Genomic DNA, 12,365 nt, shown 5'->3' with positions numbered 1-12,365 from the left:
ACTTGAGCCAAAGTCGGAAGCTCAACCCACTGAGCCACCCAGGCACCCCCAAGTGTTAGCCTATTTTAAAATAACTTGTACTTAGTATCATTGTTTTTGGTTTCCATTATCAGAAACCATGATGTCTCAGAGAAACAGAAAACACATCCATATAGTAGAAACTTAGTTGAGTGTCTTAAGTTTTTTTTAATAAAAGATTAAGAGATAGGAGTCAGAATTATAATTACCAATTTTTTTTTTATTCATTTAGCAAACACTTTAAATTTTAAGACATGTGCCAGGCACACAGCTACACAGTGAGGATATAAAGCCAATTAAGTCCTTGATGGTCCTTGCCTTCAAGAAAATGCTTGTGCTTTAGTAGAAACAGACAGACATGTGAAAAAATAACTGCAATAAAGTCTGTGTTCGAGGGGACACCTAAAGAGAGAAGGATGATGTTTAAGGATGTATCTGAAAAGCAGTGTCTGCTCCTTTACCTCCCATCACTTTGGGTTGTCTCCACCACACCTGTAAGATTACACCTGACTAGGTCCCTTGTTGCTCAGATCAGTGGACATCTCTCTGTTCTTCCCTTACCTGACCTCAGCAGCATTCCATCCTGTTAACCACTCCTTCCTGTTATGAAACTGATTTACCGCCCTGCCCATTCTTAGTCTCAGCTGGCCATCCCCTGTTTGGTCTTTGAATGTTGGAGATCCCAGCTTCCTCCTCTTTATCTATTCATTCTCTATAGGTGACCTCATCTAGTCCTATAGATTTAAATGTCATCCATATGTTAATGACTTCCAAATATTTATCTCCAGCTCTGACCTTCCTCCAACTCCAGGCACCTCATCTCCTTATCAAAGTTTAAGAGACATCTCAAATTTAACAAATCCAAACACAGTTGTTGCTTTCACTCCTCAAACCTACATCTTCAGAAGTGTTCCCCATGTCAGTAAGTGGCAGCACCTGTCACCAGTTGCCTAGTAATCAACTAATAATCCTTGATTTCTCTTCTCATTTCTGGGCTTATTTGATTCATCAACAAGTCCTATAAATCTCCAAACTTTCAAAATTTAACCCCATCCTTCACCACTACTCTAGTCTCAGCCACCGTGCTCTCTTAGGACCAACACCATGGACTTCCAACCAGCCCCCAAGTATCCATTCTTACCCCCATAGTCCATCCTACACACAGCAGCCAGAGTGATCTTTTTAGAACATTAAGTATGCGTGCACCTGGGTGGCTTGGTTAAGCGTCCAACTCTTGATTCTCTTGATTTTGTCCCAGGTCATGATCTCATAGTTGTGAGATCCAGGCTCTGTGCTGGGGGTGGAGTGGAGCTTTCTGAAAATATTCCCTCTCCCTCTCCCTCTCTCTCCTGGCCCTCTCCCACTTACTCATCCTCTCAAAAAAAAAAAAAAAAAAAAAAAAACATTAAATATGAAAATGTAGTTTCCGGTTTCAAGCCTTCTTAGGGCTCCCTTTGTTTTGGATGTTTTATTTGGATGTTTTGGATGGTTTATTTTATAAATTTCTAGTACTTTAAAAATAATCTCAGTCTTCCCTCCCAAGTTTATTTTATTGCTTCTGCTTAGACTTAATGTTCTAGAGATCATGATCCCAAGGAAGAAATCTTCAGTTGCATTTATAGTCAGATTTGACACGTAAGCTTTTTATATAATCACAAAGCCTACATCAGACTTTCTTGGAAAAAGATAATGGGATATTATGCTTCAAGTATTGGTGTTTTAAAGGCTGGTTACAGTAACTAACTTTTTAACTGGTTCTTCAGTTTAGATTTGCCTTCTATGTTTCTTTAATAACTGTTTGAAATAGTAAAATATAAGATATATATTTTTAATTTGGCCTACACCAGATAACTACAGTTTTCCAGAAGCTATCTTTAAAAACAAGGATTGTGTTCACTAGTTTAGGTTTTGACCTCTTCTCATTACTGTTTTGACAATCCTTTTATATTTCATTCTTTTCAATGCTATAATGACCAGAAATAAATTATTCTTTATTGCACATGCACTTTAATCTTGTTCTTCCAGATCTGCAGAGAAGTTTCTCATATGTGTTAGGTTGGATTGACTCACCAAGAAAAATACTAGATTTTGTGAAGCCTGGTGACTCTTTTTTGGCATCTAATAAAATATTGGGGGCAAAGAAAGAGATAATGTTTATTTAAGGTAGCTTTGGATTATCAGTAAATTTTACATTCATGGTATCTTTCTAAACATTACCAGCTTTTGACAAGCGCTAACTATATTGGATTTCTTCAGGGTCAAGTGTTTGATTTCCTGCACTGTTTCCTGCTTTAGCTCCAGTTTTCTTTCTTCTTCTTCTTCTGTCCCTATGTAGATATATATTTTTTTTAATTACAGTGGTTAAAATATAATTATTAGAATCTTTGGTTTCTCTGTAAGGTGATGTTTTAAAGAACAGAATAAAATGACTTTCTAAATGAAAAAAAAAAAAAACAAACAAGTTCTTAAAATGGTGTAGTACCTCTTTTAGGAAAGAAAAATCATCTTTTATATAAATTGTTTCCCAGGAAAAATCACAAATGCATTTTCTTATTTACTTGCATAAGTGACAACAAATTCAAGTACTTGGTATTTTCCTTAAGCTGTAGTACAAAACTAAAAATCTATCAATGCTTATCAGTTATTATCAATTCTTAATTTTCTAACTTTTAGATGTTTCACATTTTATGTAACCATTGTTAAGAAGTGGCAAGAGAGGCTACTGTATAAAGTGGTAGGTAAGAGCACATTTCTTAAATTGAGACTGGCCAGTATTTGAGTCCCAGGCCACTCACTAGCTATGTAACCTTTGGTAATTCATAGGACTTAACTGAGAATTGGAAATAATAGTATCTACCCCACAAAAGTATTCTTAGAATTCCTGATGATGATAGTAAAAATGATTATAGTGACTGACACATTTTAAGCACTCAATAAACAGTAACTAAGTAGCTATAAGCAATTCCACTTAAAATAATCACTTGACACCATTTCTAGAAAGTTTTCTGGTTTGGGCAAAGTTCCGAAATTACATTTGACTTTTGAATCTTTTTGCACTATCTTTATCATGACTTATAATGCAGCTTAGGCACTCAGATAAATACCAAGTATTTAATAAATGTCTGTTGATTGCTAAAAAGTTGAAGTTAATTTTCAGTTAAGTCAGAGACCCACAATGGGTTCAGAAAGAAAGCTGGAGATGCTTCAAGTAGACATCTAACCCACAGGAACAGAGTTAGGTCTCTATAATGTGTTTCTTAGAGAAATCACTCTTTTCTAGGCCTTTGTTTTTCTATGTACTTTTTTTTCTATATACTTGTTTTTCTTTGTACTTTTCTATGCTATTTGTTATGTTTGCATATTCACAAAACCAACAGTGGTTGATAGAGTAAAAGTAACCATAGATTTAGTTTGTCTATGTCAATAAGCAATATATAAAAAATGAAGAGATAGTTATAACAACTTTTATAGGATAAAAAACTTTGTTTTATGCAACTCCAAAAAACCTTAGCTTTATTCCTTCTCTCCCACCCTCTAAGTATCATGTCAGAAATGAATATTATGCAGCAAATTAAGGTTCCTTAATAAAATTACTTAGGAAATTACATATTACTGTTATAGTCCTGATATATTCTGAGGAATAGTTTCTGGATATAAATGGGCATAGATTTCTTTGGTCATAGAGAAGTTTTAGTTTCACTAGAATTGGCTTGTAATGGGCAGATGTCAAGAGTATAACCAAACTTCTGAGCATTTTAGTGTTGCCTACACTCTAGTCTATGCTTAAGAACGTCCTACATTTCCTATGAAGTACAGAAGATTAATTCAAGGGGCTGTAAAAACAGTGAAACAACTACGAGTTTAACAAAACCTTTTGACTACAAAACACCACCTTTATGAGATTGTTGAACCATTTGTCTAAAGGAGTTTCCCTAGCCAGTTTCAGTCTATGTTGTTTCTTGACTGGGTGTAGATACCAGATCACTTTCTTACTTATAGCTCAACCACTATTCAATTAAACTCTAGAGTTACTTGATTTTCAAATGAGCTACTTGGTGTATATATCTAATAAAAGCTAAAAATCAAAAGTTGAAGCCCTTATTGAAACTCATTTGTAATGGGAATGTACTTAGTAAGTTAAACATTTATTTTAAAACATGCCTTATCACCTGTAATTGCTTTATCTTTTAAAACAGAATTGAGGTCATGTTTGTGCAATTAAACTTAGGCTGAAGAACACTTAGAAAAACTAACATGCATGAGACTTTTACTTATAATGGTATTGAATTTTAGAATTTATTCCTGGTAGCTATCCCATTAACACAAGTGGTCAGATGCATACATAATAAGTGGTATAAAGTTCTAACTATCTCCTCTTGTTGCATTTTCAAAGCATTCAAGAGCTAGTGACATCTGGTAACTTAGTAGCATCTTCTTGTCTAAAATCAGGATTAAAATCAATAATGCATTGGCCTTTCTTTTATGTATTTTTCTCCTCTGGGTTGTTGGATAATCTTAAATGAATTTTTCAGTAACAGTGATCTTAGTTTGTCCTGTTTGGATAAGCACCCATAACTACCCCATAGATGAGGGTTTTATTACTTTTTAAATGAAAAATGATAACACATATTTATATATGTTCCTTTATTATACATGTTCCTTATGGCAAAAAAAAATATTATCGGTTAGTTTTTATTCAGAAACTGAAGTCTGGGGGTACCTGAGTGGCTCAGTCAGTTGAGCGTCCGACTTCGGCTCAGGTCATGATCTCGCAGTTTGTGAGTTCGAGCCCCATGGTTGGGCCCTGTGCTGACAGCTCAGAGCCTGCTTCGGATTCTGTGTCTCCCTCTCTCTCTGCCCCTCCCCCTGCTCATGCTCTCTCTCTCAAAAATAAATAAACATTAAAAAAAAAAAAAAAAAGAAACTGAAGTTTGGAAATTTTAATGATTTTATGAAATTCATTTTCCTTGGAAACAAAATGCCAGAACTGAATGAGCATTTAAGAATTTTTAGATACTCAGCACTGGAAGGTAACCTGTTAACAGAGACAAGAGAAGGAAAGGAAAGTGTTCTGTATTTAGGATTCAGAGGACTGGCTTTGAAGTCCAGTTTTGCTAATCACTAGGTTGGTGTCCATGGGTAATGCCCTTTACCTGTTAGAGACTCATTTATCTCCCTCTGAAATGGGTAACAATGATATTTTCTTACCACCCACGGCTGATTTTAGGAGGCTCACTTGAGACAATGGTTATAAAAATTTCCCAATGCATTACAAAACTAAACGAAAGTTATCATTTCTGTTGAGGAATCATGCAATACAGATACAACTGTAAGTATGTCAGGAGGTTAGGTTCTAAATTCAAGTCCTGAAACAAAAACTGGTTAAAGTCAAAATTACTCTTGAAAGTTCCCAAATGGATGTAAAGTGTGATTGTATTGTCTATATAATCATGAATAGTAACCTGTAAAATATATCTGTATAGTAGTATACTGCTATAAAGTAGTATAAAAGGAACATGGCCAAAATGATTTTACAATAGATTTTTTTTTTTTAGCTGAGCATAATGTAAATACATATAAGTTAAATATGTGTTAGACTCCTCTGTATCATAACAACCAGGAGTAAAGCAGCCTATGAAAATAATACACCCCCCAATGTTTTGGAACCCTACTAGGCACAGGCATCTGGAAAAACAACAGTATATGAGAGTTAGCTCAAAGTGGGCATATTTCAGAGTTAGCAAAATGGTGGCATCAGTGTTTGGTTTGAATGGGAAAGGTTTAACATTTTAAAATTTGAATCCTTTCTGAGATGGGTATTTATTCTCCCGGTACTTGCCACTCCTTGTTGCATGACATTGTCTCTTCCACATTTATCTGCCTTGGGTCCTTAAATACATTTGAGTCTTTGATTCCTGATTTATCCAAAGGAAGGCCTGGCTGAAACTTGAATGTTAAATACGTTATTACTATGGATTGACAAAACAGTGTTTGGGAAGGCATGCCATCTGGAAGGAAAGGAAGAAGATAACAATAGAGGGGAAGAGGTGCCTGGCTGGCGTGCCCAGTGGAGCATGTGACTCTTGCTCTCCTGGTTGTAAGTTTGAGCCCCATGTTGGGTATAGAGATTACTTAAAAATAAAATCTTAAAAAAGAAAAAGAAAGAGAAAAGTGGCTGAGGCACAGTTGAGAGGAAGTGGAAGATGAAACTGGTTGGTCCTGTAGATGGAAAGGCTGTTTTCCAAGTGGAGGAGTTTGCTTTGCTTTGATAGAGCCCACTGAGAAGGAACCCACTGCAGCCTGTGTGCTACGCTGAGATGGTATCCCAGAGAGCTTCTGCTAGTTCTTTGAATGATGGGCAGCATTTGGAAGGAATTGAAGGAAGGCCTTTATCTAGGTGTTCAGTGGTAGGGACCTGAAACAGTCCAGCGGTTTTCAAAGCAGAGACTAAGAGCCTAATATGAGGGAATTTGGGACTGACTGGCCAGAGATGATTATTCAGAGCCCTGAAGCCACTTTTGCTTCATTTTCCTTTGGTGCCTGATATTCAAGCTTTCAGCACATTTTATCATTCTTCCTTGGGAAAGTCTGCTCATTCCACCATCTCGTTTGCTGTGGATGAAGTCATACTAATTTAGGCCTTTATCACCAGAGTATTTCTAAATAAAGCATCCCCTGGAACTGATGTCTAATCTTTTTCCCTAACCTCAATCCATCTCTCTCCCTCTTTCTTACACATGACGGAAAGAGCTGCTTTCCCTGAAACACTTCTTTCAGCAACTCACTTTGTTATTCCAAAAATTAGAAGCCCCTCCAATTGTTTATCTTGTCAAAGGCAAGACTTAAAGACCATCCCTGAGGGAGTAATAGAGGAGATTAGGGCAGGGTTATTTCACAGGGTGATAAACCTTTTGAAATCCTGAGATCTGAAATTTAAATTACTGTCCTATTTATTCTGTAGTGTATAGAAGCTAAAACTGAAGACAAATTTTGAGGTCAAGGAAAGATTAGGCAGGTCCAATTCTCATCCTTTGTATTGTATTTCAAGTGTGAAAGAACTCTGTATACACACAGAGACCTGCCCTTTGCTCACACAATATCCATTCCTGTGTCCTTGCTTTTTTGTTGAGGATACTCCCTTTCCTTGAATTTGTTTTTTTCAAAATTGCTACTAAGATTCATCTTTTCCATAAGCTCTTTGTCTTTTCTAGTATTTCTTCTAACCCATATTCTTTTCTCCTTTTTTGAGAATTTTTAGTAGTACTTAACCTAGTATTTAATCATTCTCTCACATGTTCCCCAACTAAATTGCGAACTCTGGCATGAAGCAATGGGCCCTCATACTCTTGAATCTCCCATAGCAGATGTGTGTGGAGCACAAGGTAGTAGAAGAAAAAGAGCCTGGCAAAAAAGGATTGAGTCCTGGGTTCTGGTGCCAATTTAGTTATTAATGGGATGCAGGGCTGGTGGGGGATACGCCTTGACTGTATTATCTATGATTCAGAATTCTGTAATTCTAGCAGTGTATAATGGCCTAATAGAATATGGTTGGGGTGAGGGAAAAGAGACTAGAAATTAAATTTAACGTTACAAACCCAGAGACCCAAAAAGATAGAAGTACCCTTGCCAGAAAAGTAGGAAACCGGTGCCATTTTGGTTGAGGGAGGACTGGGGAAGGGAAGTTAGTTTGCCAGTGTTGCTGTTATTAAGAGTTTCTAATGCAAAATGTTCCTGGGCAGTGATAAGTACTAGGCTGTGAAGAGAAGAGAATTGAGGAATAGAGATTCAAAGTCATGACCAAACAGGTGAGGTGAGCCTCCAGGAGGGAGAGTGGATCCAGAAAGCGGAAAGCAAAGAGTACTGCTTTTGAAATGAAAGACATGATAAAAGAACCAGGAGGACTGGTGTCTCTAAGTGTAAGGAAGTTGTGATCTCCAAAAGAGAAGTGAGCGATTTGAAAATTGAGAGAAGTTAGCATTTGTTTGACCAAGAAGAACTGATGACATTGATAGAGAATTTCAAATTCCAGTGGTGACCTGAAGACAGCTTCTGGGTTGCAAAGAGTCAAGGAGGAAATTAAAACTAGCCTCACAGGAGTGCAGAAAAGCATTCCGGTAGAGAAACATACTGGTGACTTTGGATACAGGAAATCGTGCCTGAGACTACAGCAGATATTCACAATTACTGCATTTCTTCTAAATACACAACTCTATGATAAAATATTAAAGTTATGAGGAGGACAAAGCTCATAAAAAAAAAATTGTTCTAGAAATTATATTCTCCTGGTGAAAATCTTGTGAGAAAACTGGTCATCTGTTTGACCCTCAAGTAGAAACTAACTTCTGGTAAATTGTGGGAACCTGGGAACCACAGTTCATTATCAAATACTTCAATTTTACATTTATAGCATCCTGTTAGAGTTTTATAAAGTTCTTCCAATTAGCTCTTCCCTCTCATTACCCCTTTTAAAAACATATTTAGAAACTAAGCAAGATACGTTTTTTTAATGTAACATTGAGTTAGTGTAGCCATCATTTTTTGCCAAATTGTGTCAGTCATTTAAAAAACCTGACTACACTGCCAAAATATACCTGTGGTTGTGTGATTCAGAGAAATGTCAACAATGTGTGTGGTATTGTTCATTAAGGCATTTTAATATGATGATATGTAAACTAAGTATATAATGAAAAGATACTTTCACAGACTACAGCACTGACCAGATACACAGATTTAAAGTTTAAACATTTAGTTCTGTGACACAATAACCAAGGTTGACCTGTTTTTTTCTTATGTTTCTTTTAATAGAATTTAATTCCTTTTCGACCTTCAATTCAGTTCCAAGGGCTCCAAGGGGTGAGTACTCTTACTGATGTAGCAAGAAAATCTAATATTCTTCTCACATACTATTATATTGAAACTCTTAAAATTTGTTTTCATTTGTGCCTCTTAATATAAGATCACTCATATTTTGTGAACTTTATGACTAAATGTAAATTTCTGACACCTTTAATACACTTGAATTATCTTTTCTTGATTTATTTAAAAAATAATTCAGAGACTTATTGAGAGTAGTTTTTCCCCCCTAAATCATGAATAATAGGATTTTTTTTTTACCTTGTTTCGAAGTATAGCACATGAGTCAGTATGAGAAACGTTTTCTTTGTTTGTTTGTTTGTTTGTTTGTTTCTTTTACCACAATTGACCAAACATAAGAGGAATTAATTTCAGGCAAGTTCTGATTACATGATTGTTATTATTAGTGAACTTTTGCTATCTGTAGACTTAATTTCTTGGATTATACATACTAAGAAAAAAAATGTACAAAGAAATTTGAGTTTTTCCAGTACACAGAATAAGCAAAGTACTGTGTCTTTTTTTTGTTGCATTTAAAAGCATAATAAACTCCTAATAAAATATATCTATGAATTTTATGTTCATGTTGGATGATAAACTTTACAGGAGTGTTCAGTATTATTTTAAAATTATTACTATTAATGTTTAATAATAAAGACTCAATCATCCATTCCCTTAAATTAATATGTGTTTCTGAATTTGTGTCTATATATTGACTATAGTATCGAGATTTGGAATATCTGTAAATGGATTTTAGAGCTATAGAAAAAAAGTGCAAGCTGAGGGAGAGAGATCGTATTCCTACATTTATAAATAGATTGTAGATCTACATTTGTGAATTTTTGTTTGTCACAAAATGCAAAAATTCAATGTAAATACAGTCTTTCTAAACTTTATAACTTGAAAACATTTCAAGAGTCAAGAGATTAATTATATCATTCAATACCAGCTAAGAGTACTTCTAAGTAATGCTAACTTCAAGGAGGTGTTTGTGTGTGGACGTCAGAGCTTTGCTTCTACATGATAGCTTTACAATGAAGTCTTGTTTTTCTTTCTCTGCCTAGTAACTGAGTGTTCATGAATAGGATCCTAATTATTATTAGCATTCTTCTGAATTTTGTTTTATAGCTTCATAGGTGGTCTTTAGCACCTGCTGACTCTATTTTTGAGGTATTGGTTTTGGTTGTTTACTTAAGGCTTCTTAAGTTTTCTCACAAAATTTAATGGTATCACTAATATCTGAAAGGGTGTTCCAGAGGCAGGCCTGAGTCTGTGAGCCCTGGAGGGATCCAAGGATTTTCAGATAAAAGGTTATCTGAGATGAGAGGGCAGGACCTGGGAGAAGAGAGTAACATTTGAGCTGCTTTTCCCTCACTAGCAGCTGTTACCTTGTTTGGGATCAGCCTCTTCCCTTAATTCCTTGTTTTCCCAATCAGGACATGAAGGCCAGGGAAGTGCAAGGCAAGAACATTTTCTTAGAAGGGAGGCATCAAGTTAGACTGAATAATGAGGAACCAACATGTGCAGCCTTCCAAACTCTTGATTCAGGCACATGCAGCTTTTAGCAGTCTTCGAAAGAATTTTTTTTTTTTTTCTGGCATCCCAGTTGCCCCCAAAAAGGCCCCAGGCACCATTGCAAAAGTGGCTGTTTTTATTTGAGAACTTGGACATCCTTTTCTGAATTCTCCTACCTGCCTCCCCCAAGCTTTCCTGTCTCATGTGTCCAGGCTTCCACAGTGTATCTTTGCTAGCTCCATTCTTTCTCCTTACTCCATTCCTTGCCTGGGTGTAGTTCACTGATAAAGATAACTTAGATGTAAATGACTGATAGGTTTAAATCTTAATGGTGTTTGAATTTTAACAAATAAGCTTTTTTAATCCAAATGAATGGCTATTGGATTGGGTCGGGTGTTGGTGCAGGAGGGTGTAGACTGAGGGCAATGGAATACTTGGCCCTACCTTGCTTACTTTGCTTTCTGTCTCCTCTACCCCTCCACCTCCACCCGTGGCCCCCTTTTTATTATTCTAACTGGGAACAAAATATATGGACTCAGCATTGTTTCTGAGCCTGCAGCTGCATTCCATCCACCCTTCCCCCCTTCTCTTTGCAGAGCTCTCACCAGCCTTTTGGGACTTAGTAAAAACAAAGAGTCATTACAGGGGAGAGAGTGGGTTGGCACAGCCTACAGGGAGTACGCAGAGCCACAAATGTGAGGGTCTTATGTACAGTGCTCCTCTGTTATTCTCGAGAGCCATGATAATTTAACATTGCCTGTGCTGATTGCTTTAAAAGCTCTGAGGAAGTATGCTTACAGTTTTCCTATGTGGAAAATATTTAGAACTTTTAAGAAGGCTTTAAGAAGGTTTAAATTTAGATTTCCCACAAAAGATAGTTTTTCGTAATGAGAAATTTTAGTTATATTTTAATACAGTGTTTCAGAAACTTTGAAAGTTTTCCTAGAAAGGATTTGGCGAATCTAAGAAATTTATAGTCTTTTTACATCATATGTGATTGGAAATAGACATGAACTCTCATGGTAGTGTCAAATGTATGCATATTTGAAACATAACTGAAGTACTATTGAAACATCATTTCAAAAGTGAACATTTAGTGTTAAGAGTAATTCGTTTCCCTGATGCCAAGCACGGCGTGGCTATTGCTGTTCCTAGTAACTAATTATAGGATTTTTCTTGCCTCAGTAATGTCTTTAGAAGGTCAGAATTTAGGTCTTGGCAGGTTAACTTTTAAGCATATTTATTTTTGTGCCTGAACATGTTCTGTAAGGTTGAATTTTCCTCTAAATAAATGTAGCCTGGAACATTAAACAAACTATAGCAGTATGCTGTTAAGGAGTGAAAATGCTGAGAACCATTGACTACCTAGATTTTTATCACCACAGTTGGCCTGCAGCTTTTATATCATAAAAAAATGTAAATTTTGTCTTTCACAATCCATCTCATCCCTTTCTCTTAGTGGAAGAGGGTGCTCAGTAAATTGAGTGGTCATTGAAGGCATTTTCAGGATTCAGAAAGATGAGGAAATATCTATGGGAGCAGTTGAATATGATTTCTAAACTCATAAATATCAGGAGCTGAATAAATCAGCCAAAAATGCCTTGTGGATTCTGAAGGGTATGGATCAACCAATTATCCTCACAGTTCTGATGATACCTAGGAAACTCATAACTAAAGGTTTATTAGGATTATAAATTTCTATAGATTATTCTAATTGAACAGAAAAGGTAGCAGGAAAGATTCACATGGGCTATAGTAATAAGGTGTTTTAAGTTATAATGTTCAGAGAGTTGTGTTGGTGTAATGTACCTGGTTTCCAAAAGCCATCTCCTGATTGTCAGGTAAGCTTTAATACAAATCATTTGTATTTTTATAGAAATATAGAAATACAGTTATCTTGTATTTTAGCTGGATTCTGCAAATATAGCAGGGGAAAAATTTCCAAAAGTGTTTGTTCCAGTGAAATTTTAAAAACTACA

General features: G+C 35.9%; 1 protein-coding gene across 1 annotated transcript in view; it reads left to right on the top strand.

Annotated features, from left to right (window-relative positions):
• The window catches only part of ELL2 (elongation factor for RNA polymerase II 2), a 73,139-nt gene that overhangs the window by 8,687 nt on the left and 52,087 nt on the right, over positions 1 to 12,365 (top strand). The window contains exon 2 of the mRNA XM_045498702.1: positions 8,824 to 8,871. Within this exon, the coding sequence (XP_045354658.1) occupies positions 8,824 to 8,871 (48 nt within the window). The remainder of the gene's footprint in view (positions 1 to 8,823; positions 8,872 to 12,365) is intronic.

This window comes from Leopardus geoffroyi, chromosome A1 (genome assembly GCF_018350155.1).
Source record: "Leopardus geoffroyi isolate Oge1 chromosome A1, O.geoffroyi_Oge1_pat1.0, whole genome shotgun sequence".
In the NCBI taxonomy this organism is placed as follows: Eukaryota; Metazoa; Chordata; class Mammalia; order Carnivora; family Felidae; genus Leopardus; species Leopardus geoffroyi.
Note: the sequence above shows the minus strand (reverse complement) of the source record. Positions and strands in the feature narration are given on the sequence as shown.